Raw genomic sequence first — 26,964 nt, 5'->3', positions numbered from 1 at the left:
CCGAAATCGAGTATAAAGCCGTCATGCCTTCTCCAATGGTTGGGGCTAACTATGCTTGTCCTTCTCTCTTTTCAACACTCACACATTCTTTCGTGTTGTGCTTGACTGGCCTACCCACTCTCTTTACTTCACCTGTCGTGAACTTCATACCTGAGCTAGCCTCTTCCATTCATTCCATTTCTCTTGTTGATTCTAGGGGATCTTTTTATTTGACTGAAGACTCCACACACTCTCTCACCTTCCAATTTTTCTCTCCCAAAAAACCAACACAATGCTTTTCCAAGCCACCGTGCTATTGTGCGCACTTGCGCAGCAGACCCAGGGCGCGACGTTCGCAGTCCCTTCAGCAGTAGGAACAGGCGGGCTACAATACGCAACGTTGAACAGCGCGCCCATAGGATTTTCGTATGTTTTTTTTTCCTCCGCATACCATGACCAGCTCTAATCCACCCAGAAAAGACTAACACGGGGTGACTCGGAAATTCCAGCTTCGAGTTCTTCGCATTTCCCTCATATTTCACCAACGTGACAGCAACCAAACAGTGCCTCTCCAACTGGAAGGATCTGACGGGCGTGTGGCCCCCGATCCGCGTCGGCGGGACGACTCAGGACCGCGCCACCTTTGACTCGGCATCGACCGCATACGTCACCTACTCGGTCGACAAACCAGCCGACGCGCCCGCGAACCTGACCTTCGGGCCGACGTTCGTCGACCTTGCGGCCACGTACGAAGGCAGCGTGGTGATCGGTCTGAACCGGGGGCACAACGACATGGCAAACACCATCGCGGCCGCCAAGAAGGTCGTGGAAAAGATGGGCGGCGACGGCGGCAACCTGCAGGCCATCGAGCTGGGCAACGAGCCCGAGTACTGGAGCGGGGCGAAGCAGCCGATCGCGCAGTCCGGGTGGGACGAGAAGATCGACGCCCAGAGCGAGGACGAGTGGGCCGGCGCGGTCGGCACCGCCATCGGCAAGACGGACATCATCCAGGCCGGAAACTCCAACGCGTCGCCGCCGACGTGGGGCGCCGCCACGCTCTTCTCGACGGGGAACAAGACCGCCGAGAAGTTCATGCAGCGCTACGCCCACCACAACTACCCCGGCGGCAATGTGGCCGAACTCATGAACCATACCCGCACTTCAGGTAACATCCGCAGCTTCGAGACCGATGTTGCAGCGGCTCTTGCCATCGGCAAGCCGTACGTGTTTGGGGAGACCAACTCTGGTATGTTTATTAGATGCTGATAAGGAGGGAAAGGAGGGAAAAGAGGACTTTTGATACCTTTTCCAAAGTCGAACTTTCCCCAAAACTGACGATTTTGTACTCTTTTGTCTGCAGTTTCCGGCGGTGGCGCAGCTGGTGTTTCGCCAACCTTTGGCGCCGCGTTGTGGACCATGGACTACTCCCTGCGAGCGCTCGTTTCCAACATCACCAACCTGTATTTCCACCAGGGCACCGTTGGCAACTGCCAATAGTAAGTTCTACCGACCTGTTCCAGCCGATAATCAACGCTGAGTACCTGTCCGTTCGAGGGACTGCTCTAACGAGACGCCGTGATATGTAGCTGCCAGTTTGGGAGAAACACCATGGGTGCTCCTTATTATGGCGCAACCGCCGCCACTGCATTTCTGAGCAAAGCGTAAGTGGTTTCCCCACGACCTTTTTGTCCGAATTTCTGATACACACAGGAAGCAAGAGCTGATGAGCAAAAAAAAAAAACTAAAAAACTTCAACGACTATAGCGCCAGCATCGCCGCCCTCGACGATGGCAGCTCAGCGTTCGCGGCTTACGCCAGCTTCGACAAGGCAGGCAAGCCGCTGCGCGTGCTGCTGTACAACTCCAACTACTACACCACCGGAGACCGACCGACCGAGGAGTTTACGCTCACGGGGCTGACGGACGGCACCATCCGCGCCAAGAGGCTGACGGCGGCCAGCGCCACGACGAGGGCGGACTCGAGCTCCGATCTTTCCTTTGGAGGTCAGACCTGGGCAAACGGGACCTGCGTCGCCCAGGGTGACGAGAAGTTTGAGTCGGCCACCGTCTCGGGTGGCCAGGTTAAGTTGACCGTGGGTGCCGCCGAGGCGCTGGTCGTGTACTTGAGCTGAAGATAAAACGTCCCCCTGCCTGGTTAGCGTTGGCTCTGTGAGCGACGGATCGAGTCGGGATACGATAGCCTACTCATGAATATATGCTGAAAAAAAATTAAAATCAAACTGCACCAAAAGTGAACCGGCCAGGATGAAGTTTCGGCCTATGCCTTGGCATTAAAGTGCGAATGTCATTCCATATACCCCAACCCAATCACATAAGTCAATAGGGACTTGAAGCGGTCCAGAGTGCGCTCATGCCTCTTTCCAAGGCTCTCGGCCTGTCGCAACAAGACCGGCAACGACAGCAACGCCTCACGCGCAGCCGAATTCCCAACATCGACCTTGTCGAGAGCCGCAGGGAGCGCCCTCGATACAAACAGGAGCTCGTCCAGCAGGTTCTTGAGCAATACGATCTGCATCAACGCGGCCGAGTGGTCGGGCGGCTTGAAGCTCCCGACCGTGAGGTCCGGCATGCGGAACGTGGGGCGTCCATCCGGAGGCAGCACGGCCTTGAGCCGCGCGCACATGAAGACGCCTCTGATGAGCCGGTCCACGACGTCGAGGAGACGCACGTGGCACGCGACGAGCTGCCCGCCCAGCGCTCCGTCCACAGGCTCCGGCTTCTGGCCCAGCTGCTCCTCGAGCATGGCCAGCTCCGCGGGCAGTGCGATCTCGTGCAGGCAGCCCACGATCTCGCACGGGTCGGGGTCCTGCTCGTCGCCGGCGGCAATCGGCGTCACTATCGCGGCGGTTGCTTCCGGGTACAGGTCGATTAGGCACTGGAGCGAGGTGAAGATACTTTCCGGGAAGCCATCCGCCAGGTATCTTCGCCCAAAGTTTTCGAGGTATTCGTATAGCGGCCCGTCCTTTTGGACGTGGTACGCAGCAGGAGTAGGTAGTTTTGCCAGTATCGTATCGAGGTTCATTTGTAAACCTGCCAGTCGATGCCCCGGTCTTGACACTTCTGTTTCGACCGACGTCGCCGGAGTCGTGCCCGACTCGACAGTGGACTGGACATTGCCAGCGCTTGCAGAGTCCTCGGGCGGGACGGGAGCATCAAGCCCGCCATCTACAGGAAACCACTCGAAACCATGCATCGGATCTTCCTGGTCCAGCCCACCCCCGAACGAGTCGACGTGCCATGGTTCACCGCCGTTTTCCAGCCCGAACAGAGGCGCCGAGAACTCGGCCGAGGCTGACATGTCAGTCGCGGCTTGGCGCAAGGGTCTGGACACTGATGTATTTGCAGTCGCGGTACCGATTGGACTGAATACGCAAGACGCTTTCATCCTCGAGCAGCGGCTACAAACTGCACTTCCCGCTACTTTTGGACATCGCAGCTTTTGCGAGTGGCAACGATCGCAGGCGAGCCTGGTTCTCGTTGGACCTGGCATCCCGTATTTTTTTCCTCTCTTTTTTTTCACCCACTGTAAATTTTTATGTTGAAAGCGAGCTTTTTGTCCACATATCCGTCAGAGCTGAATATACTTGGAGGCTACGCTTACGGGTGGGACAAGACGAATTGCAACACTTACTTCGTACGACACGTGACACATGTTGGCATGTTTGTTAATCTGCTTACGGGATGTAAGACTGCCTACCTTAGGGGGCACCTTAATATTCTGTGATCCTAACCTTCGTGAACCCATTTTAATTTAATTTGTATCATCGTCACATTTGATTTGACAAGGGAGAAGTATAATAAGATGAGTATATTATTGGTATTTGGACATCATTCTCATAGAACTCGTGAAAAGAAATACAAAGAAAACATGGATATCCATCTCACTACGGGAAAAGTCACCTGTAGATCCATCCGCTTGCTGCGTAAATCCGACATTAAAAACAAAAGCTGATTTTTCTTTTTCAACCACAGCCTAATTTGGATGTGATATGGTCTCAAAGGTCTCATCGCGCCCGCAAAAAGCCACCCATATGTAAACAGTCAGGCCAAACGAACAGCAGAATGAATCTGCTCGGAGCCCACGGTGCTTTGTAGAACACGGCTCATCACCATCACCTTAGACATAGGTGCGGCGCGAGTGAGAGCTCCTCCTGCTGTGGTGGCTGTGACGGCTGTGGCCGCGGCTCGAGTGCCTGCGGTGCGAGTGACGGTGGCTGTGGTACTTGTCCTCCTTTCGGCTCATGCGGCCGCCGTGCATGAATGCCAGGACCGCAGTGACAAAGAAGAAGATGCAGTTCATGATGCCGAAGGCGAAGCTGGCCTTGAGCATGGCGCAGGGCTTGTCGGTGCGGATGGCGAAGCCACGGCCCTCGACGGCGATCCAGTCACCCAGGCCAAACTTGTAGTACTCATTGGTGCTGATGCTTGAGCAGTCGGCCCTGGCGATGAATCCTAGGAAGTAGACGCCGGCAATGAATGCGCCGACAAAGAGCAGGTCGACTATGCCGACGAATTGCGCGTTTGTGCTGCTGCGGTGGTAGCTGAAGAGAGTAAAGATTGACCAGGCGAGTGCAATGACCGAGACGATGAACAGAATCAGGATGAAGTTGGGCGTGAGGAGGTTGTTGTTGACGTAGCCGTTCACGAACCAAGAGAGCAGACCGACGATGATGATCTATAGTTGACGGTTGACTTTGGTTAGTATGCTGTCGCAAATGCGCTGAGTCGTAGAATGCGTGCTAATTTAGGTTGGCGGAAACTCACCAAAGTTATGATCTGCATAATGCGCCAAAAGGCGAAAAATACTGCGAAAAACATGGCCGCGGTTGTGCGATGCTCAGTTTTCCGTCTCGTGGTTTGGTTGATAGAAAAGGTTGTTTTTGTTGCACAAGAACGACAGGTGATTTTGCGACGGGCGCGCAGGGAACTGGCTTGTCAACTCTGTAAAGGGTTGCCCTGGGTGTTGGGATTTTTTTCTTTTTTTTTCGGTGAGACTTGGGATGAGGGACGAGCTGACAGGTTCTGGACGTGCGCGTGGGAGAGAGGCTTTTAATAACCCTGGAGCTTTGTCGCAAAAAAGGTTGGCAAGCTGGGGGAAACAACCCACCTGAGCTTTTGGAAAAACCCTGGCTGCAGTATGACGAAAACTGCCTGTTCAAACACCCAACCTCCTATAACAAGCTGATCATACTATAGGTGCACATACCCTCAGATTGTTTTTTTTTTACTATGCACTACAACCTTTGGAGTGGAACCTTTTTCTCACATCTGCATTTTCGCCCAAGGTTCGGTCGTTTACGCAGGGTCTCTCCCGCTTTCCCTTGACTTCCCAATCGTGCGGTGCCAGGGATCATGCCCTGTTTTTCATGCCCGATGCGGGCGGGTATGGCTCTGGATGAAACGAAATAGGATAGGTGCCTTAATTGAAATAGCGGGTCGAAAACTTGGTAGCTGAGAGTTGTAAACATTCTTGGCAGATGACGTCGCATCGTCGAGCTATACCGGTAGTATCGACTTTTTTTGCTCTCTTTTTCTTTTCTCCGTTTCGCTTTTCTTTCAGCAACCACATTGCATGCGTAAAGGGTTTTCCATCATCCTGATTCCTACCTTATCCAGGATTGATGACAGCCGCCCAGCGCGTTGATCACTGAATATCCCAACGTCCCCACCAGACCTAGACCTAGACTAGACCCCACCATCAGGGTCGAAGCATTAGCGGAAGAGGCACTCACGGCTTGACGGGGAGTAAATCCTAAGCTAGCGACACTAAGAAGTACTAGCATATCCGATAATCATATGCCTACCTCACATTAGCTGCCTGCCTTATGGACATATTTACCCTTGAAATCATTGCTAGGCACCCTGGCCAGACTCTCAACAAGAAAGCTTGCGCTACCGCGGTGATCAGGAACAGGACTTATTTTCATGCTAGGCAAATGAACAGCAAAACTAGAATAGAGCAATTGAGAAAGCTCTCCCATATTTGTACACGATTACAATTCTCAGTTCACCAATACATACACTAGTCTAATACCAAACACGCATTCCAGCCTTGCCAGGTAACCAAATCCAAAGAACCCTTCAACAAATCAAAACGATTACTGGATTACAGGGTTGGTAAAGACGTCATGTCAGAGATGAGCATTTGCGCCGTACAGTAGTGTCGAAACAACCCTCAAATCGGGGACTTTGAGTGAGTGTACTCCGTACCTACCTTACCTTAGTTGGTTAGGTACTCCGTAAGGCGGTAAGCTCGATAAATGGAAGGAAGCCTTCGACTCTCGAGGGTCCCAGATGATGTAACAAATCGCCCAGGCCAGGTGAGACCCACCCCCACCGCGTTAGCCACTTTTTTTTTCGGTTAAGTGTAGCCGCCTTTGAGGCCGGCTTGGATCAGGTATGCATACCTCACTCATACTTGGCAGGGTATTTCCCATAGTATTCAGGGTTCATTACTATGTACCGTAATGCTGATAAAGTAAGCTTGATGAGATACATAAGGTATTTACCTCATCCAGTCTAGGCCAGTTAGGGACATATAATACGGGGGGACTGATTACGGTACTATAGGTATGACGCGGTATTGCTGAGCTAGACCTAGAATGTGACTGGAAACCCCATGGCGTAAACCTACATCATTAAACGCAAGTCCCTGGTCGATATTTGGTTACCAAAATGAGGACCAGGTACAAAAGAAGACTTGATGTGTCTGAAGCGTCATTTTCCTTATCGAAAAGAACAAGAAAGCAAAGACACAATCGTCTGAGGCACCTTTGCTGAAAAGTGGCTCATTTTTCTCATAGCAAGGCAATTTGAAAAGCCCCAGGGCTCCGTAAAGGTGAGTGCAGAGCGTGTGCATACATACCTATCTAATAAGAACAGGAAGACTTTGCGGTGTGTTCGCATAGATCGAGTACTGCGTGTGAACGTGTGATTGTGCATTATACAATCTATTGAGGGTGTCATGGTCATTCGCAAATCTCAACATCTTCCTATGAAATGCAAATGAACCCATAACACAACCAGACCAATGGGGGTTTTCCCCTTTGGTTTTTTTCTCTGTTTTTTTTTTTTTTTTTTTTTTTTTTTTTTAGATAACTTCACAGAAACATCATGTTCTGAATATTTACGGGGTCTTCCACAGCAACCATGTCCGAAACAAAAGATCATTCGGTGCTTTTACATTCTCCGGTTTATTCATATCTCTTCATAACAAATCAACCAACCGAAAGTCGCGAGATAGGTGTCTATCAAATGTCCGAATTTACCCTTGTGCGTGTAGAGTCAGGTAAATACGCTTTCAATCTCCGGTGAAGGAATGAAGGACCTTAATTTACCAGGAGTAGGTAGGAGGCTAATTGGGTATCATACTATGTATTGCCTCGGTGACCATGTCCTTGCCCCACGAAACGTGCCCACCCATGGTACAGACACAGTTGATGGGCAAGTGAGAAGTGATTCGAATCAAGCACACGTTGCTGCGCCCGTTTGCTATAGTCCCAGATCATTGTTGTTAACAGTTTTGCAGGGCCTGCTGATGACATTGAAATGCTGGAGAGCTACCTACTTTACATACGACTTGCGATTGAAGAATGCAGAACCGCGCAACGAAAGCGGCACAAGAAAAAGTAGAATGTTTTGACATAATCTCTGGTTATCCCTGCGTACTTATATATTAGTTCTAGTTCTAGAACGGATTTGGTCCATCGGGGTTGGTTACAAAGCCGGTCGGACTCGGAACAATCCGCGCATTGTCGGAGAGTTTGAAAGGCCCAGAAAGGTATGCATCAGTGTCGCTATTTCTAATCCCGCCGGGGACAACGAATCGGGGTTTGTTTCTTGTGCGACCCGAGAAAAAATTAAGATAAAAAAGAAGCGCGAACATGGTTGTCATTTCAAATATGCTTTCTCGCGGCTTCGCGAGGACTGGAAGACGCGGAAAGCCCGGTTCTGGTGAAATCCTTTTAAAGCCGAGTTGGCTTGTTGTCTTTAGCTGTGAGCGTGTTGTGCCACTTATCACCGTCTGTTATACTCCTGATTTGCATTGAGATCGGAAATCTTGACATTGTCTTCCGCCAAACCAATAAGCGTCATTGACTCCAGGAGAGTGAGATTAAGCTGTCAGGGAAAAAAAGGGTAACTGATTTGCACAAACAAACACTGTACGCATCTCCCAAACATCAACTTCTATCATACTCCAGAGGGACCACCCCCTGTTCACCATCCCCAGATCTTTGATCCAACTGTGGCATGTTCGCCCGGTCTTGGGTTCGCCACCAAATATGTTATGGGGTCTAGAGTAACGCTACGGCAAGCGACTCCGGCTAACATCCATGATGGCAGTATCTATAGCGTCCAGTCTTCGTCGTGGGCTTGATACCGGCCGAAGAAAATGGGGCACGCCGACGGCGCCACCGCAGAAGAGGAGCTGCAAAGGCAGCGGTCCATTGAGCAAGCCATCGCCGAGGGTCACGACGCCGACATTCCCTCGAGCATTGGTTATGTCGTTAATGAGAATGTCAACCAGTCGCGCAGGCAATCGCTGGCTAGCCACTACAATCACTCTCCGGCAAAGTCCACCCTCGACAGTCTTCATCATAAGCCAGAGGTTGACCTCGAAAGAGCTGTCGATGCCACTGCGACTGAAAGCGATGGCGAGAACGCACATGTTCCAACTTCCTCCGAGGACGACGACCCCAACGTCGTCTGGTGGGAAGGTGATGATGATCCCGAGAATCCTTACAACTGGCCGGAGTGGAGAAAATGGCTCAACTGTACATTCGTTAGCGTTTTGACCTTTTTGACGCCTTTGGCATCGTGTAAGTGCAATGTCATCCCATGTTCCAAGTAAAAGCTTATTTCTTGGCAGATACTAGATAGACTAACATCCAATCACCTTTCTCTCGCTAGCCATATTTGCGCCTGGTGTGCCTCAGCTGTCGCAAGAGTTTAATGTCACCAATGGCGAATTACAAACCCTTGTTGTGTCCATCTATGTTCTCGGGGTGCGATTTCCTCTCGATTTCTTTTCCTCCCTTTTCTTTCTTTCCCTCTTTGACTTTTGTGCATGGCACTAGATCGGATCCATGGTATCTGCGGATTGAGCAAGTTACTGATTGCCCTTACTTCCACAGTATGCCTTCGGACCTCTACTCATCGCACCCTTGAGCGAGATATATGGCCGCAACATCGTGTACCACATATGTAACTTGGGTTTCATCGCCTTCATGGTCGCATGTGCCGTGGCACCATCAATGGACAGTCTCATCGGCTTCCGCTTCATGTCGGGCTTTTTCGGCTCCTGCCCCGTCACCAACGGAGGAGGTAGCATTGCAGACATGATAGTACCGCAGAAGAGAGGAGTCGCCATGTCCCTATATACATTAGGACCTATTTTCGGTCCGGTCGTCGGACCTGTGGCTGGCGGCTTTCTGGCAGACGCCAAGGGGTGGCGCTGGTGTTTTTGGATCGTTGTCATTGTCGCGGGATTCATGTCCATCGCGATGATGCTTTTCATGAAAGAGACATATGCCCCCGTTATTCTCGAGCGCAAGGCTGCAAAGCTCCGCAAGGAGAGGGGCAATGAGCTGCTGCGAAGCAAGCTAGATGCCGGCATGAGCGCCAAGGACTACTTTACGCGAAGTATAGTGCGCCCTCTCAAGCTGATAGCCTTATCGCCCATCACCCAAATCTTTGCTGTAAGTCGAGTATGCTATTTTTGGGGTCTCGAAGACCCCCTTAACTCCGAAACAATACTGATCTGAAATCAAGATATACTTGGGGATTGTGTACGGATACCTATACCTCCTATTCACCACCATTACGACGGTCTTCACCGACTCGTACAACTTCACTTCGTCTACCGCGGGTCTCGCGTACCTTGGACTCGGCGTCGGCTCTGTGATAGGACAGGTCTTATTCTCTTGGACCTCGGACTCGTATTCGCAACGGCGGGCTGAGCGCGAAGGCAATGGCATGAAGCCAGAATACCGGCTCTTCTGGCTTCCCCTTGCCGCCATAATCTTGCCCGTAGGTTTTTTCATCTACGGCTGGACTACCGAATACAAAATCCACTGGATTGTTCCCATCATCGCGATGGGCATCGTTGGTGTGGCAAACATTCTCTTTTTCATGTGTGTGACGATGTAAGTTTGCATGAATTCCATTACATGTCTTTTGGAGAAAACAAGTAAAACTGACCGCCCTTTCGCGCCTAGGTATCTCATCGACTCATTCCAGATGTACGCAGCGAGTGCTATGGCCGCCAACGTAGTCGTAAGGTCCGTCGCAGGCGCCGTGCTACCATTGGCGGCACCGAAGATGTATGACGCATTGGGACTGGGATGGGGAAACTCACTGCTTGCGTTCATTGCGGTAGCAATGCTGCCCATACCCTTCATCATTAGCCGTTACGGCGAGTATCTGAGGACCAGGTTCAAGGTCAAGATGTGAGCTGCACCGACAGCTTCGCCAATATCGTGTACGAATTACACTGAATTTTTTCTTGTCTGGCTTAAATTTGTCTCTCCCTTGCGTGCATGGCCATACTGTGGGAGGTAAAAACTCATTGGCTCGTTATGCTTTTTTTGTAATCTTTGTGGTAATCTTTTTCATTTCTTGCTTTTTTGTTGTTGTTTTTAATACTTTTTCAGGTCCTCATCCGGGAATCAGGTCCTCATGGGCAAGCAAAGGAAGGTTGGGAGGGAATACGTTAGAATATATGTAGCTCAATAGAAGCAAAATGTAATGCGCAATCGCCAGCCAGTGAATGTCAAGTAATGAAAATGGAAGAAACGAAAATGGCGGATAGGGGAACTTGGAAGTAAGGAGCTTGGGAGGTAGGGTGACACGCAGTCCAGGCAACCTAACCCCTAACCCTCTCGACGATGTACCGCGGCCCACATAACGTCACTGCGGGCCGAGCAAACAACAGTTGAGTTAACTGAATTCACCGCAATCACTCAAAGCTTGCCTAGACCAAACGCATCCATCACATGGTTACCAACGACACGCTTCCAGAGTATCACCAGACAGACAGTCACATCCACAATCTACCTGAACCACTTCTGCATCGTCGCGCCATGTGGTCCTTCCAAAAATTTACCTCGTCTTCTTCACTAGCAACCTGCCTGTATTTGTACTAGAATAGATTTAATTCTAGTCTAGTCTCTAGATCGAGACCTTGCATCAATTTCCCTTCCCGTCTCCAAGCTCCAAACGCCATAGAAAGTAACCCCAGATTCGACTCAACATTAGGTTAGGTTCAAATCAAGCAGCAACCAAGCTTAAACTTTTTGCTGCTACCATAATCTACATACAGTATTGATGGCTTCCAAGTCATCCTTCCTCCCGCGACTTGGTCTCTTGAGTGATACGTCGTCACCGTGGATCAGCCCTCCCAGGACCTCGAATAACAAGCTGCGAACCAAACGGAGCGAGTATGACCTCGACGACATGTCGCCACGCTTAAACCCCGTAACATCGCCGCTACGTGATCAAACCCCCAACTCGCATACCGATAATCTAATGCCGAGCCCGCCGCCTCCCGACACGCCCCCAAAGGACGGCAGAACCGACGTCATGTTCAACGGCCCGCCGCCCCCCATCTTTTCCGCAGGGCCGAGGAAAGCACAACACGCGGGAGAAGCGCAGTCTGCCGCCGCGGCCGCAACCTCGGCGCTGTATGGACTGGGTAGCGCCCTGTTCAGCCGCCGAGGCTCCGGCGCCGGCTCCGTGTCCTCCAAGACGCACGACAACACCCCGCGGCTCGAGCAGGACACGATGTGGCAGAGCTTCCAGCGGCGCGAGCGTGCGCTCCAGCGCGACGCGCAGCGCCTGCTCGACCTCCAGGCCAGCGGGCTGTCGGCCGGCCTCGGCCACCCCCCAAGCAGCGACCACCACCCGCCCAGCAGTGGCAGCAGTTCGCCGGCCGCAAGCCGTGGCCGCGGCGGCGGAGGGGGCACCGTCTCGCAGTCCCGGCTCAGCATCCTCGACCCGCCGACCCAGGCAAACGACCACGGGCAGGTGATGCCGGTGCGCCAGCCGCGCAGCAAGCCCGTGGGGCTGCGCGGGGCGCGCGCGGGCCTAGGTCGCACCCTGACGCTGCTCGCCGACCTGCGGGCCGAGGAAGACGCGTGCCTGGCGTCGGCGCTGGGGCAGCGCAAGAGCGCGCTCGTCAAGGTGCGCAAGATGAACACGAGGAGGGAGGGGCTTCTGGACGAGCTCAGGGCGCTCGAGTCGGATGAGGAGGAGCCGCTGGCCCGGGAGCTGAGGGACCTGCAGGATGAGCACGGCGCCGTGTGTCGGCAGATAGAGGATCTGGAGGAAAAGTTGGTTGTGTTGAAGAACAGGCAGCGGCGCATGGAGGACGACATGTCGACGTTGGTGAACCGGCGCGAGGCTGGTCTCAGTGGCTACCGTGGAGCTCTCAAGGAGGTTGATGCAAAATTGGCGGACGTGCTGTCACGGCCGCCCGTTAAACCCCTGGACGTCTCGGTATTCAAAGAATCCGCCCGTGGTGTATCGCCTTCCGGGTTGGAGTTTCTGAGCTTGAATCCCGAGCGGAGAACAGCGAGTATGGCGATGGAATGGTGGGACAAGGAGATACTGATCCTGGAGCGACGGAAGAAAGCGGTCGACAAGGAGCGGGTTGCTCTGGAAGAAGGCGCCGAGGTTTGGGCGGCGGCCACGAAGCTGATTACTGCCTTTGAATCCGAGTTGCGCGCCAACATCACGGCTGGGGAGCATGGTTCCGATCAAAAGACATCTCAGGAGGAAAAGCTACGAATGCAACTGGCTAAAATGGAGGTCGTTATCAACGGCCTCGAAGACCATTTGCAGTATGTGGAGCAGAAGGGATGGAACCTGCTAATCTGTGCTATAGGGGCGGAGCTCGAGGCCTTTAGGGAAGCGTATCTGGTTCTGCGCAGCGCAATGGCCGACATTGGTATCGAGATAGACGATGACGCTACACCCCGCCTTGCACGGTCGACTGCAGAAACTAAGCCCACAGAGGCAGATGGGAGCTCCAAGGATAAAGGCAAGCAAAAGGAATCAGATGACCGGGGCACATTGTTGGACCTGGAAGCCCAAGACGCAGACGAAGACGACAACGCAGTGCCGCATGACCTTTTGGTAGACAGCAGCCAGGACGACGAGAGAAAGGAGACACAACGCCCCTCTAGGAGAGAAGCCAGTACCAGTCTGCAAAGGGAGGAGAGCGATAATGAGATACCCCCTGAGTTCCTCAGAGAGCATCAGGATTAGCACTGAACCGGAGCAGATAAACTAGGCGCAGATGGAGATGTAATGACGTTGTGCTTTGTTTTGTTTTGCCGAGGCATCCCCAACTCCTGTTGGTTATCTTGCTGCATTGTATATTTTAATGAACATGATCTACAATCCAATGCAGATATTCAGTTGAAGAGACGAATTTGGCCTTTTATGATGTAACTTGTGTTGAGCCAAACTTGGAAGTTTCATGTCAATAACAGTCGGTTCCTGATATTGGTCTTGGACGTCTCTGCTTCCTAGAAACGTCATATCCTCCTATGTTGACTGACATCATGAGATGGGCTTGTTCAGTTACGTTGGTGCAGCTCATATGTATATATTGTAATATTGTAATATATATGAAGAATGAGTATCTGGTCCCGTAAACACAAGCAGTCGGAGCTTGCGGCCACCTCAAGTATCAACTGGAAGAACTTAAGGCTAGACCTTCGTGCATCAGGTTATTGACAATGATTTGATCAACAAGTGTGATGGTCACAAATGAGCGGGAGGGTTGGCAGGGAGGTGGGACCTGAAAGCCACTGCGTCACACCCGCGAACGGACGCGCTGCGAACAAAACAATATCGAGAAGAACCAACAACAAGTGGAGTTCAAGCCTCGCAGTTAAATATCCTGTGAGAAGTGAGTAAACCCAAAAGACGCCGACAACGCCAACCCGACAAACACATCAGACGAACCGGTAAGCCCGTACATAAGTCATCTCACACGGTCGACAACGGCCGTGCACGTTTGCTTTATAATATGCCAACCAATCGAGCATGACTTTCTACTGCCGCCTCTCGAACCACCCACTTGAACCCGCTACAGCGGCCGACTGATCCAGCACCCACTCGCCGACGCCCAAGTACTTGTGGATCCAGCCGTTCAGCTCCTTGTTCTCTCCGGCAAGCCTATCCGTCTTGAAGCTAATCGTAGTGAGGTCGGAGGGTCAGTTTTTCGTTCGTTATCGTGGATCGCGTGTCGGTCATTGGTTTATCGTATCTGCAAAAGACTCACGTCAAGCCTGTCGATCGCTTCATGCCTGCCAGGAAAGCCGACACTGATAAGGGAAGTCAAGGAAACATGTCAGATTCCGAGTTGGATAGCAACACCATCTCTATTAGATCGCAAGATATAGACAAGTATGTAGTTATCTGACTTACAAAGGACGGCGTCAAACGCGTAATGAGTAACTCGTCCAAGCTTCGAGGCCAGGCCAAAGGTCAGCAAGTTGAGAAGAAAGAACTGTTTCGGTGGTCATTTAGACTCCGCCCACAGCAGAAACGCGCACATGCTCCAGCTCCGGTCGTTTTTTTTTTCGGTGCCTGGAGGAGGACAAGGGGTAGTTGGGACTAACCACCATGGTGACTGTTGTGCTAAAGTAGGTAGTCTTTGTTGGTATTTGATTAAATAGTGGACCGTATCGGTATTGAAGAAAGTCGTTTTGGAATCGTGAAAACAAAATGGAGCACCGATGCCGTGTTCTGGCTCCTGTTGATGTCGAAAAGAAACAACCAATTATGGAGTTGCGGGAAAGTGAGGAGTCAAAAGTTACCTGATTGTTTCGATTGACCGTCGTTCTTCAGGGACCCGTGCTCAAGCCGGAGCTTGGCTCGTGATCACCTCACTTGGAAGCTCCGACCCCTGGCGGCTGACTACCGCCAAGTCATGTGATGTGACCTTGAAATCCGGGCCCTTTCTAGCTTTAACCTTTGTGCAAGCGTCGATTGGTTTGAATGAGAGTGCTTTCAACGCTTACGGATTTCGGACCCTTTAGAATCCCCAACAGCAATCGGTAATAGTTACTACAGTACGTTACTTGTAAAGAACCAAAAATGGGGCCATGCGACACGAACATGATTGAAACACGATCGCACTATACTGTACTAAGAATATCACAAATATTGGAGCAAATCGTTAATGGAGAAAGGGCTGTTGGTTGAGTCAGATAGGTACCTAAAATATGTCCGTAGTCTGCCACAGCCCGGTAGGCTGCACTGTTGAATCAAGCGATATGCAGGCACTTTGTCCAACATTGTCTGTCTATTGTTACTTTAAAAACAAGAATGAAAATAAAAGAGTACTCGACTACCAACATGCCCTGTGTGTACGCCTTTTTAGGTGCCAGTTCAAACACAGGGGTCTTGATAAAACCCGACCTAAACTTGTGCATTGCTTAATTACTTGTTTTCGTTCCTGCTTCTTTAGCTAGTCTTCACGTATGCAAGCCATACTTCTTCGTAAAAACACTGCAGCTTCATCCCACATCGTCATCATCCAGCCCCGATGCCCCGTGTCGTTCTGTCGTTTATTCACTCGCTGTTGCTTTCTGATAACAATTGGTAACGGCAGTCTCTGATAGAAATACCACGCTCCTTATCCTAGCTCCATGACTGGCCGACCCCCCCCCCCCCCCCCCCCCCCCCCCCCCCCCCNACCATACAGGGATGTCAATTCGTCAGTGCCCCGCCAACATGCAGGAGCAAATGGGACGGAGGGGTCAAAGGCTGCGACTGTCCGCCACCATGTCCCTGAATGTGCTTAGCTAGGTACTCCATACAGCTCTGCGCGACTGAGCTCAACGGATTTTTTTTTCTTCTGGGCTGAGTTTGTTGATCCCCTAGTCGACACTGCCACTTCCTTTCCATTCATTTCTCGAGAGTAGGAACCCATTTCTTCCAAGAAAAAAATATTTCAGAGTTCATCAAGAACTCCATCCGTAAGCACAACTGTTCGTTTTTAGGGTTTATCATTCCTTTGATATCTCAAGACAGCACGCTCATTGCCCCTCATCCCATAATATAGCCTGCGCGTATTTCGCACAAACATCTTGAGAAACGCCAAACACGTACGAAGCAGAATCATTATTCACAATGACTACCGCCCTTGACCACCTCTACATTGGCGGCCGCATCAACTGGCTGGCCCAGTTGAACACGGCCGCCCAGCCTGACAAGAACTACCGCCGTTCTTCTATCATTTGTACCATTGGCCCCAAGACCAACTCGGTCGAGGCCATGAACGACCTGCGCAAAGCTGGCATGAACGTCGTCCGCATGAACTTCTCACACGGAAGCTACGAGTACCACCAGTCCGTTATCGACAATGCGCGTGAGGCCGAGAAGCAGATGCCCGGCCGTCAGCTTGCCATTGCCCTCGACACCAAGGGCCCCGAGATCCGTACCGGAAACACCAAGAACGACGAGGACCTGCCCATCTCGGCCGGTAAGGAGCTGAACATTACCACTGATGAGCAATACGCCACCAGCTGTGACACGGAAAATGTGTAAGTTTATAAGAGTGTACTGCAGATGTGTGATATGTCAACCTCTTGTGCGAGCCCAGCTCTGATGACTCTCAACGCTCGAACGCTACAGCTACGTCGACTACAAGAACATCACCAAGGTCATCGAGAAGGGACGTATCATTTACGTCGACGACGGTGTCCTGGCTTTTGAGGTTCTCGATGTGATTGACGAGAAGACCGTCCGCGTCCGTGCTCGCAACAACGGCTTCATCTGCTCCAAGAAGGGTGTCAACCTTCCCAACACCGACGTTGACCTGCCCGCCCTTTCCGAGAAGGATAAGGCCGACTTGAGGTTTGGTGTCAAGAACAACGTCGACATGGTATTTGCTTCGTTCATCCGTCGCGGACAGGACATCAAGGATATCCGCGAGGTTCTCGGCGAGGACGGCGCCCACATCCAAATCATTGCCAAGATTGAGAACCGTCAAGGCTTGAACAACTTCCCTGAGATCCTCAAGGAGACTGATGGTGTCATGGTTGCCCGTGGTGACCTGGGTATCGAGATCCCTGCCGCTGAGGTTTTCGCGGCTCAGAAGAAGATGATTGCTCTGTGCAACATGGCCGGCAAGCCCGTCATCTGCGCTACTCAGATGCTCGAGTCCATGATCAAGAACCCTCGCCCCACCCGTGCCGAGATCAGCGATGTTGGCAACGCCGTCACCGACGGCTCGGACTGCGTCATGCTTTCCGGTGAGACGGCCAAGGGTAGCTACCCCTGTGAGGCCGTCAGGGAGATGAGCGATGCTTGTCTCAAGGCTGAGAACACGATCCCGTACGTCAGCCACTTTGAGGAGATGTGCGGCGCTGTCCACCGCCCTGTTAGCATTGTCGAGTCGTGCGCCATGGCTGCTGTTCGTGCCTCGCTTGACATCAACGCCGGCGGTATCATCGTCCTTTCCACCTCCGGCGTGTCGGCACGTCTCCTGTCCAAGTACCGCCCTGTCTGCCCTATCTTTATGGTTACCCGCAACCCCTCGGCATCAAGGTACAGCCACTTGTACCGTGGTGTCTACCCGTTCCTGTTCCCTGAAGCCAAGCCCGACTTCTCCAAGGTCAACTGGCAGGAGGATGTCGACCGTCGCATTAAGTGGGGTGTCAAGCACGCCCTCGAGCTGGGCGTTCTCGAGAAGAACGACTCGATTGTCGTCGTCCAGGGCTGGAAGGGCGGTATGGGCAACACCAACACCATCCGTGTGCTCAAGGCCGATACCGAGAGCCTTGGAATTGGCCAGGCTGATCTTTAAAAAGTTGTATGGTTTGATTGATTGCGTATGCGCTTCTTGTCCCAAGATGGCTTTTGGGGAATAATGGGCTAGAATGGCGCTCTTTTTTCACTTAATGATATCACGAGATAGACTCTTAGGAATGGCAAATGGACGAATGCATCATACTTATGCTCTCATGCAATGCTCCTGAATCTGACCCGTTTCATCAAGTCTCAACCCCGTGACTCTGCCTTGAGCTTACGAATGGTCGTACTGCTGATTTTGGAAGCAAACTCGGCAGTCTGTGTAGGTTCGTCCGACGACTGCACATCTCCCGCATCCAGGACATCAACCTCGAAGAGCTCAAGCGGCGCCCAGCCCAGCTCGGAACGCTTATCATTAACAGCCTTGCCTCCTGCTCTCGTCTCGGCCGACAAGACAAGGGACGAAACCTCCCGCATGGTTATTGTCGGCCCGAAAGCATCTTGGATCCTGACACAGTTCACCTCGACCGCACCGCCCCGGAGCCGGGCGACGAAGAGCCCATCCTTTTCCTCAATATTTGGTCTGGCCTCCTCAGGACTGAGACAAAGCAGCGTGGCCAGGAAGTCGATGACGCTCCTTGCGCGGCTGTCCCAGGACTGCACGAGCTCGGCGTACTTTTTGTTCTTGAGCAGCTCGTCGCCCGTGATGCCGACGATGAAGGTGGCGGGCTTTCCCCCTTCGTCCAAATTAGGCACCTCCAGAAGCAGCGCGCCGCCCGTGAGGAGCAGCTTGTGGCCAGCGTGCAGGTGGTCAAACGTCCCGCCGATGCAGACTATGCCGTGGCCCTTGGTCTGCCCACCCTCGCCGGCGCCGTCCGCCGCCGTGGACGACGGGTCGTGCATGGTCACGCCGCCCGGCACGGCGACCAGCTGGTCCTGGCGCAGCATCTGCCTGCCCGCCTCGGCCAGGCGCAGGAAGTCGGCAAAGAGGCCCAGTCCCGCCTCGGTCCCGCAGTGGTAGATGGTCGTCCACGGGCGGTGCGCGGCCGCAAAGCCGGGCAGGTCCAGGACGGCCGTGTTGTTGGGCTCGGCGGTCGCCGCGGCCTTGGCGACGTCTGCCGGCAGCGGCGCGGGGCTTTTACCGTCGTCGCCGTTCTGGCGGTCGACCAGCAGCACGCGGACGTCGACGGAGCCCGGCCCGGCGCCAATGTGCGCGTCGACGGAGAGCTTGGCGCACGCCGCCGACGCGATGGCGTACAGGCCCGCGACGAGGGACTGGGCGTGATGCCAGCTCAGGGTCTTGGAGTAGCGGTAGGGCCCGGCGAGGATGGGCGCCACAAGTGCCACTATCAGCACGGTGCCGTGCTCTGGGTTGCGGCACTTTGAGATGGCCGCCTCGAGCGGAGGCCGGTATGCGGCGCTCAAAGACTCCTTTGTCGCCGGTGATGGCGGGGCCGGGAGGAGTAGCAGGGACGGGTAGTGGCGGTTGGCGTCCATGTTTTTCTTTTTTTTTCTTCTTTGGTGTTTGTAGCGCTCTTTTGCGCTGAAAGCTTGGTTAATGAAAGCCCGCTTGGGGGGAGTTTGACTAGGTGTGTTTTGGATTTAAGGGCTACCCCATCCAGTTGGCTTAGTGAGATTTGTTTTCACGAACGGATCCTGGCAACAAAACAAAGTCAATTGAGACAGGTTGAGTGTTGGTGGAGTGGGTAGATGCGAATGTTCAGCCGAGGGAATGTTGCATGTACGCCGAGTGACGTCGTGTGGGGTACTTTTCCCTCGGGTACGAATAGGGAGGTGAGGAGGTTCGCACACCGTTTGCGCTGTAAATGTGGTTTAGAGAAGGTGTTGCCCCTGCGTACAAATTTTTGGCCATCCGTATACACTTCTTTTGAAGAAATTCTCTTTACATTTGACCTAGTCTAGTAGGTAATCTGTTTTGAATTAGATAGCTGAACCCTACCCGTGGATCAGGGTGAAAGTGCCGTCCAAGATACGCAGCTCCCTTGACCTTCGTTGGCATGTAAACCTGTATAAAACATTTTACTGATAAACTCATTTCTTTGGGGATTGGCCAAACATTAATGCACATGGCGCAGGCGCTTGTTCAAGGTCATACTAAACATCTATATCCGATTGGCCGGCTGAATATCAGCCATCCAATCAACCAGCATCCGATATAGGCTTGACGGACGGTGCAGTGCCCCCAAAAGACCGATGGCCTTGATATTTCGGCAGACGGCTAGTTCGTAATGAATCGAGGACAAGTCATCTACCTCCTACATTGTGCGCCATATAGTGTAGAAAAAGAGCCCGGTGGGATGGAAATTCATCTGCAACGATGTGGCAGAGCCCCAAGCCCAAGAGCCTCCTAGCCGTTAACCCTCTTACAATCCGAAGACAGAGTCTGAGATATGTCGGGCACGCCATTTTCCTCTCTTCTCACCCTCGCTTAGCTTATCATTTCGCATCATCCATCATACTTTCAATCCCCATATCCCACGCCCAGCGCTAACGCCAAGCCACTCCCCATTTTCACTGTTGGCTAGCTGTGGTGTCCATCCCAGGTTACCAATCTCGTAGTCGCATTGCCAACTGGCTACAGGGCTCCTCACGTTATCAGGTTGGGGAGCGCCGTTGATCGGCGGAGCAGTAGACTGGTTTTGCAACAGGTCCCAGATCAGGACTTGACAGTCGTCTGCTCCTGAGGCCAGCGTTCCCCTCCTCAATGGAGACCATTCAATGCAGTTGAGCGAGCCTCCATGGCCACGCAGCTCCAGGAGAGCCTGTCCAGGTTGTCTCACATCGAGGATGCGGATCACATTGGAATCTTGGGCAAAAGTCGCCAAGAGGTGGGTATCATGTGGCGAGGTTGCCAGCCTGAGGAGAGGAGGCGGGTTGGACATGGTTTGTTGTGCGAGTGTTGGGCTTATCCTGCCACCTGACGGGTCTACAACAAACAATAATTAGTAACATTGGTCGGACTGAGACGCACGGTTGAGACACAGGTCCACATACCCTTTTCATCCTTGCCCGTCGGCTCATAAATGATGGTACTGTGCTCCAAGCTCCGCAGATCAAACATGCGCACACTACCATCCTGTCCACAGCTCACAAAGACGTCGACGCTGTTGGCGCAAAATCTGACATCGTACACCTCCTTGTCGTGTGCAATCAGTTGCGTCTTTGCGGTCAAGGATGGAATATCCCAAATTGTGCAAGTTGTGTCAATGCTGGATGTAATAATTAGGTTCTGCGACACCTGGTTCCAGTCGAGTGAGGTGAGAGGAGCGGTATGGTCAGGCGTCTTTGAGTTTGAGAGTAACGCCAATGGCGTGAGCTTCGTCGGCGGGGCTGGATCCCTACTGCTTCTGTTTATGTTGTTGCTCATGGACGACGATGCATCTGAGGGGAGCGACCATAACCTGAGGTGGTCACCCGACGTGGCTAGCAGATCGGTGGACTGCTTCTGGGAGTTGGGCGAGTGTGGCTCCCACAACAGACGCGTAACTGGGTATGAATGAGTAGCCTCTGCGACCTTGGTGAACTCAAGACACGTTCTTGATCCACCCTGAGAGTATGCCTCGGGAGGTGTAGGCACCACCTGAGTGTCTAGAATTTGTATCTGTCATGACGCCGCTGGGTCAGCATCAAAGTAGGACATGAGTTGTAAATATGCGACGAAGAAGATTGCGTACAAAGTTGTGTCCGTCCTCCAGGTAGCTACCGATGGCCAGTTTGCCAGCGCCATTGCCTTGAGGAGGGTACTTGCACCAGTCAAACGCATATAGAGCCCATGGCGCCATGTAATTGCTTGTGCCTGATTGGGGATTTGCGACATCGTACCCGGCGCTGCCCGGGATTCCATCCGAGAGGCTCGAATCGGCGCGTGGACGAATGTCTGCCAAGCCCAGCGGCGTGTTCGACACGTTGCGCTGGGAGCCTCCTGGCCTCAGTATGTTCGGAACCCCCGAAGAATTCATTTTGATGACTTTGAACGCGTACCAAAGCTAGGCGCTGTCCTGCTCCGTTGCTGCGCTGGAGGACAGCGGGGCCCTAGGGGGTTCTGCCTTGGCGAGCTTGAAATGCGATAAATCGTTTGTCAATGGAGTAAAAGCTGCATTCGAGGAAACTTAGGTATGCTTCGACAGTAGTATTCGTGCAAGGAATTACAGCCCCAGTTAGTGCCCGATCAAGTGCCGAAAACACCACAAGAGGCAGTCGCGCAAGCAATTTGTCGCGGAAAGCCAAGCTCGGGGCGTCGATGCCTAATGATCGTCGCCAGATGAGATGACCCAAGCTAATCTCAACTGCCCCTACGCCGGGCGAGGCAGTCCTCCCTAACAGCGTAGTCGGGCTTGGTTTGGCTGTAACGGTGGTCGTTTTTATTTTTTTTTTGTATTCCTAAAATTGGAATCCTGAGGAATGCCGCCAAAAGTTAGTGGTCCTTGAGTTTTATGTGACCTGCTAGCATAGAAGCATGGAAGCTCATCTGCCCGCCGCCCCTCCGCCTGGCTGAGGTTCAATTGGTGCCGTGCAACAAAGTGGCAGTGACGGAAGGCTTGCCGGGGTGAGCAGCAGGGCAGTCCGTGCACCTGGAATCTCACGGATAAGGAAGGCCTAAGCCATGACATAAGCAAATTTGGCCAATCATATCACTGCGGCTTAGTCTGGAATTAGATACATGCCATCTAAGGCTACAAATGTCCTTCTTCTGAGAATCATCATCACGACGACTTTCTTTGAATCAGCCTTCCGACCTTTGGATTTTCAAAATTGAACGTTTTGCTGATTCAAATCCATTCTGTCATGCCATAGCGCTTGAACGGATCCTAGCTTGCTGGATCATTCCAGTCTTTTTTTTTTTTATCTTCATCTCGTCCTCCAGGTCTCAGGAACAGTCGGCCCTTAACAACGCGACGCGCTGCTCAATTTGAGCTCAACCGCCAAAATGGCTGACAGTATGAAGTACGACTCCGAGTCGGATGACGACAACTTCAATCCCGCCCCGGCGGATGTCTCAGATGATGAAGAGACGGGAAAGAATACTGCACGACGCGGCTCTGATGATGATGGTCGCCCGTCGAGCTCAGATCGAAAAGCCACCAGTCCAGCTCGCGAAGCCGACAGCGATGCTGAGGACCAGGATGACGCCGCTGGTGAAGAAGAAGAAGAGGAAGATGAAGATGAAGACGAGGATGATGAGGAGGAAGATGTCCGCGCTGTAAGCTGATCTCGATTCGCGCCGGTCAGCTGGTAAAGGCTGTTATGGTTTATGGAGATTTCCCTCTTGCTCACAATTATTCTTTACTCCAGGGTCACCGTAGGAAGCGCCAAAAGGACCGGAGGGCTGCTTTCTTCGATATCGAAGCCGAAGTAGACGACGAAGACGAAGGCGAAGACGACGAAAAAGACGGCGAGGAGATACTGGGAGACTTCATCGACCACGACCCAGAAGATGTTGCCGAGCCCGGCCGGATAGACGATGATAGGAGGCATCGCGATCTTGACCGCCAGCGAGAGATGGAGTCCAGCATGGATGCTGAGAAGCAAGCTGAAATCCTTCGGCAGCGCTACGGCAACCGTCGCCGGGCTGGTGGTTTGGGTGACTCTGCCGTGGTTCCCAAGCGTCTCCTCCTCCCAAGCGTTGACGATCCTCATATCTGGGCAGTTCGCTGTAAGGAAGGAAAGGAGCGAGAGGTTGTCTGGTCCATCATGAAGCGCATCGAGCAGCGCATGGGGACCAAGGAAGAGCTGAGCATAACATCAGCCTTTGAGCGCGGTGGTACAGCCTCCGTCATGAAGGGCTACGTCTACGTCGAGGCCAACAGGTCTACGGATATCATGGTTGCGCTTGACGGTTTGCTCAACGTGTACCCTCGCACAAAGATGCTTCTCGTCGAGATCAAGGATATGCCAGACTTGCTCCGGGTTCAGAAGACTCCGGAGCTCAAGGTTGGCGACCATGTCCGTCTCAAGAGGCCCCCGAGATATGCGGGTGATCTTGCTGTGGTCAGAAACGTGACAGAAAACGGACTTGAGGTTCAAGTCGCTTTTCTCCCTCGCCTAGACTACGGCCAGCGCGATGATGCTTTCACGAAAACCGAAGATGGCAAACGTAAGCGTTTCGCGCCTGGTCCGCGTCCACCCCAGCGACCCTTCAACGAAGCCGAAGCGCGCAAGCATGAGCCTCGTCTCCTTTCCGGAAGCCTCGAACCAGGTGTCTTTGACTACATGGGTGATCACTTCGAGAATGGTCTCCTGATCAGAGACTACAAGATACAACAACTGCAAACCAAGGATGTTGTTGCTACTCCCTCTGAGATCATGCTCTTTGCACAAGTTGCCCAAGACGGAACAGAACACCTGGACCTGACGCCACTTGCTTCCAGTCTTGAGGACACCAATGTCACCTATTTGCCAGGCGACTCTATCGAGGTGTACGATGGCGAGCAAAAAGGGGTTGTCGGAAAGGCAGTCAATGTGCAAGGGGGTGTTGTCACGCTTAAGGTCACGGAAGGCGACCTTGCGGGCCAAGTCATTGAGGTGCCTACTAAAGGTCTTCGCAAACGCTTCAGAATCGGTGACCACGTCAAAGTAGTCGGCGGCTCTAACAAAGGCGAGGTCGGTATGGTGGTACAAGTTGAAGAAAACCGAGTCTCAATCGTCACGGATCAAACCAAGGCCACGCTCACGGTGTTCAGCAAAGATCTCAGAGAGGCCAGTGATAGTGGTGGTCAGGGATCTATCGGACAATATTCACTTCAAGATCTTGTCCAGTTGGATGTCACAACCGTCGCCTGTATTTTGAAGATTGACGGCGAGAACCTGACGGTGCTTGATCAAAATGGAGATTCTCGGCAGGTGCCGGTATCACAGATCGCCAACAGAATACCTCCGAAGAAGCTTGCGGTCGCTGCGGACCGCAACGGCGCGGAAGTACGGCTCGATGATGTTGTCAAGGAGGTTGTCGGACAGAGACGTCAAGGAAAGATCATCCACATCCACCGAGGCTACTGCTACCTTCAAAGCGACTCCGTGAAGGAGAACTCGGGCATATTCGTGACCAGGGCCAGCAACGTCACAACCGTAGCAGCCAAGGGCGGCCGAGCTAATAATAACTCGTTGCCTGACCTGACAGCGATGAACCCGGCCTTGAAGAGAAATCCCAGCGGAATTCAAGCACCTCAACCCAAACCGCAGCTTGGACGTGATAGAGCACTGGGTCAAACCGTCAGCGTCCGCAGGGGTGGTTACAAGGGCTTGCTTGGCATCGTCAAGGATACCACAGAGACACATGCACGTGTAGAACTGCATACCAAGAACAAGATTATCATGGTGCCCAAGGCCGATTTGTTATTCAAGGATAAGATTACCGGCCGTCCCATCGATATCTTCTCTAGAGGTGGTATGGGAGGTCGTGGCGGGGGCAACGCTGGTAACAGGGGAGGCTTCGGTGGCAGCACCAGCTATGGTGGTCGCACACCAGCTGGAGATGGCGGCAGGGGAGGTCGCACACCAGCTTGGGAGTCCAGCTGTAAGTTTCCCCGGCTTTTGGTAATGCTTGTACTTGATTTGATGTTCTGAGACCTGCTGACATGGCTGTAACTGCAGCTTCTCGTACCCCAGCGTGGTCACGAGCTGATGCTGGAGGGCGTACACCGGCCTGGCCAAGCGCTGACGGATCGCGGACTGTCAACCCGTACGACGGGAGCCGCACCGCGTACGGCAGCGGATCCCGCACACCCGCATGGATGTCCGGATCCAAAACACCTGCTCCGCACGACTCGTTCTCAAGCAATTCTGCCTGGAGCTCCGGGGCAAAGACGCCATATGGTGCATCTGCTCCGACGCCGGCTGCCAGCAACAACGACACTTGGGGCTACACGCCAGGACCGAGTGGGTCGTCCAATGCCTACGACGCGCCTACACCCGGCGCAGGTTTGTCAGCTCCCACTCCTGGTGCACTGGATGCACCTACCCCTGGTGCTTATTCGGCTCCAACCCCAGGAGCCATGAGTGCTCCAACGCCAGCGGCCGCATGGCAAGGAGGATGGGGTGCGGATTCGGCGCCAACGCCGGCCGCTGCTGCGCCTACACCAGGTGCATCTGGAGGCTACTACGGTGCTCCAACTCCGGCGGCATACGGCGCACCGGAGACGCCTGCGGCCAGTGGACCTCGGTACATTGACGACGATGAGTGAGGAAGATGAATGTGGGTGGAGAGGTGGAAACCCGGGAGCCACAGCAAAAGTCCTAGACTTAATTGGTCTGGAGAAATCCCGAATTCGAATTAAGGTGCCTATTGGGTGTTACTGATCTGGACAGAAAGTTTTTATTTCATTGTTGTAGGATATTGTTAGGGGCACAGCATTAAGGCATGATATTTTCGTCTCGCCGTCGAAAACAAGACATGATGCCCTTTGTTGAACGAAGCAGTCGATTAGCCCACTAAACGGGGGTTTGTTGCACCGTACGTGATTTTAGCATTTTACGAGACGGGAGGTTGCTTTTTTTTTTTTTACGCGAATCAGCGATATAGAAAAGCTGGCGAGGAAAATCGCTCACCCAGAAGCCTGTTGACAATTGATATGAAAGCACGGACGATATTGCAGACAAGTCCCAAAATGGATTAGATTTGTTCATAGCATTCGAGTCGAAATTTGGACAACGGAAAATGCCATTCCATTCCGCGGCCGTCTATGTGCCGCGGTTTATATTGAACACTATACCTGAGGCCGCCCTCATTGGCTCTTTTGCTGCGGGTGGCCATCACTACGTCGCGTTCGCAATTTATTCCTTGGTTGGACCCAGGTACTTGAATTTCAGGTAGAGACCATCATTACCGGCATTCTGTTCGCGTGACTTTCTTTTGAATACAAGTGGACGGTGGAAGCTATGGCGTCGTATACTCCAGGGGGGGAGTCCTTTGCTAGTTCGAGTGTTGTATAAAAGGCGCTCTGGCTTGGCCCTTGGGAGTCAACAAGAGATCTGGCAGTCGCGGGCCTTCTTTCAAACCAGCGACGTCAAAGTATCACAGCGGCACTCAACGTTCAGCCCGGATTAGAAAAAAATTGAAAACAGAGACAACCCCCAAAGATACCGGCCCATCATGATGATTTTCACAGCTCTTCTGGCCCTGACGGCCGCCGTCGCCGAGGCACACTGCAAGTCCAGATCCTCCCTCCCCCTTTAACAA

General features: G+C 52.8%; 11 protein-coding genes across 12 annotated transcripts; 5 read left to right on the top strand and 6 right to left on the bottom strand.

The window, feature by feature from the left end:
* PgNI_03526 (uncharacterized protein) lies at positions 1-2,560 on the top strand. The gene is made up of 5 exons (XM_031123581.1): positions 1-405; positions 489-1,225; positions 1,340-1,475; positions 1,566-1,640; positions 1,744-2,560. Exons 1-5 carry the CDS (start codon positions 272-274, stop codon positions 2,108-2,110), a joined length of 1,449 nt encoding a protein of 482 aa, XP_030985579.1. The 5' UTR covers positions 1-271; the 3' UTR covers positions 2,111-2,560.
* On the bottom strand, positions 2,284-3,297 carry PgNI_03525 (uncharacterized protein; the record flags this gene model as incomplete). The annotated part of the gene is made up of 1 exon (XM_031123580.1): positions 2,284-3,297. The coding sequence occupies one exon, from the start codon at positions 3,295-3,297 to the stop codon at positions 2,284-2,286; it is 1,014 nt and encodes a 337-aa protein (XP_030985576.1).
* A 495-nt stretch (positions 3,298-3,792) lies between these two features.
* PgNI_03524 (uncharacterized protein) lies at positions 3,793-5,052 on the bottom strand. Its single transcript, XM_031123579.1, has 2 exons — positions 4,764-5,052; positions 3,793-4,674 (listed from the first exon to the last, which is right to left on the bottom strand). The coding sequence occupies exons 1-2, from the start codon at positions 4,815-4,817 to the stop codon at positions 4,117-4,119; spliced, it is 612 nt and encodes a 203-aa protein (XP_030985577.1). The 5' UTR covers positions 4,818-5,052; the 3' UTR covers positions 3,793-4,116.
* Positions 5,053-7,111: 2,059 nt separating this feature from the next.
* Positions 7,112-7,902, bottom strand: PgNI_03523 (uncharacterized protein). 2 transcript variants are annotated; one of them, XM_031123578.1, is made up of 4 exons: positions 7,720-7,902; positions 7,567-7,659; positions 7,337-7,490; positions 7,112-7,268 (listed from the first exon to the last, which is right to left on the bottom strand). In XM_031123578.1, the coding sequence occupies exons 1-3, from the start codon at positions 7,785-7,787 to the stop codon at positions 7,370-7,372; spliced, it is 282 nt and encodes a 93-aa protein (XP_030985573.1). In that variant the 5' UTR covers positions 7,788-7,902; the 3' UTR covers positions 7,112-7,268; positions 7,337-7,369. The 2 variants fall into 2 exon arrangements, with proteins under 2 accessions (XP_030985573.1, XP_030985574.1); XM_031123577.1 differs by having other exon boundaries at positions 7,112-7,490.
* Positions 7,903-7,919: 17 nt separating this feature from the next.
* On the top strand, positions 7,920-10,753 carry PgNI_03522 (uncharacterized protein). Its single transcript, XM_031123576.1, has 6 exons — positions 7,920-8,161; positions 8,343-8,818; positions 8,910-9,004; positions 9,134-9,697; positions 9,771-10,144; positions 10,217-10,753. Exons 2-6 carry the CDS (start codon positions 8,392-8,394, stop codon positions 10,449-10,451), a joined length of 1,695 nt encoding a protein of 564 aa, XP_030985575.1. The 5' UTR covers positions 7,920-8,161; positions 8,343-8,391; the 3' UTR covers positions 10,452-10,753.
* A 571-nt stretch (positions 10,754-11,324) lies between these two features.
* PgNI_03521 (uncharacterized protein) lies at positions 11,325-13,265 on the top strand (the record flags this gene model as incomplete). Its single annotated transcript, XM_031123575.1, has 1 exon — positions 11,325-13,265. One exon carries the CDS (start codon positions 11,325-11,327, stop codon positions 13,263-13,265), a length of 1,941 nt encoding a protein of 646 aa, XP_030985571.1.
* Positions 13,266-13,592: 327 nt separating this feature from the next.
* PgNI_03520 (uncharacterized protein) lies at positions 13,593-15,036 on the bottom strand. The gene is made up of 4 exons (XM_031123574.1): positions 14,630-15,036; positions 14,436-14,517; positions 14,290-14,332; positions 13,593-14,198 (listed from the first exon to the last, which is right to left on the bottom strand). Exons 1-4 carry the CDS (start codon positions 14,633-14,635, stop codon positions 14,060-14,062), a joined length of 270 nt encoding a protein of 89 aa, XP_030985572.1. The 5' UTR covers positions 14,636-15,036; the 3' UTR covers positions 13,593-14,059.
* Positions 15,037-15,721: 685 nt separating this feature from the next.
* Positions 15,722-18,608, top strand: PgNI_03519 (uncharacterized protein). Its single transcript, XM_031123573.1, has 3 exons — positions 15,722-15,991; positions 16,078-16,558; positions 16,650-18,608. Exons 2-3 carry the CDS (start codon positions 16,146-16,148, stop codon positions 17,821-17,823), a joined length of 1,587 nt encoding a protein of 528 aa, XP_030984342.1. The 5' UTR covers positions 15,722-15,991; positions 16,078-16,145; the 3' UTR covers positions 17,824-18,608.
* On the bottom strand, positions 18,018-19,265 carry PgNI_03518 (uncharacterized protein; the record flags this gene model as incomplete). Its single annotated transcript, XM_031123572.1, has 1 exon — positions 18,018-19,265. One exon carries the CDS (start codon positions 19,263-19,265, stop codon positions 18,018-18,020), a length of 1,248 nt encoding a protein of 415 aa, XP_030984341.1.
* A 428-nt stretch (positions 19,266-19,693) lies between these two features.
* On the bottom strand, positions 19,694-22,316 carry PgNI_03517 (uncharacterized protein). Its single transcript, XM_031123571.1, has 3 exons — positions 21,464-22,316; positions 20,784-21,390; positions 19,694-20,715 (listed from the first exon to the last, which is right to left on the bottom strand). The coding sequence occupies exons 1-3, from the start codon at positions 21,746-21,748 to the stop codon at positions 20,243-20,245; spliced, it is 1,365 nt and encodes a 454-aa protein (XP_030984346.1). The 5' UTR covers positions 21,749-22,316; the 3' UTR covers positions 19,694-20,242.
* A 176-nt stretch (positions 22,317-22,492) lies between these two features.
* Positions 22,493-26,437, top strand: PgNI_03516 (uncharacterized protein). Its single transcript, XM_031123570.1, has 3 exons — positions 22,493-22,989; positions 23,082-25,302; positions 25,380-26,437. The coding sequence occupies exons 1-3, from the start codon at positions 22,717-22,719 to the stop codon at positions 25,967-25,969; spliced, it is 3,084 nt and encodes a 1,027-aa protein (XP_030984345.1). The 5' UTR covers positions 22,493-22,716; the 3' UTR covers positions 25,970-26,437.
* The last annotated feature ends 527 nt before the right edge of the window (positions 26,438-26,964 follow it).

This window comes from Pyricularia grisea (assembly GCF_004355905.1).
Source record: "Pyricularia grisea strain NI907 chromosome Unknown Pyricularia_grisea_NI907_Scaffold_2, whole genome shotgun sequence".
In the NCBI taxonomy this organism is placed as follows: domain Eukaryota; kingdom Fungi; phylum Ascomycota; class Sordariomycetes; order Magnaporthales; family Pyriculariaceae; genus Pyricularia; species Pyricularia grisea.
This window is presented reverse-complemented; position numbering and strand designations above follow the sequence as displayed.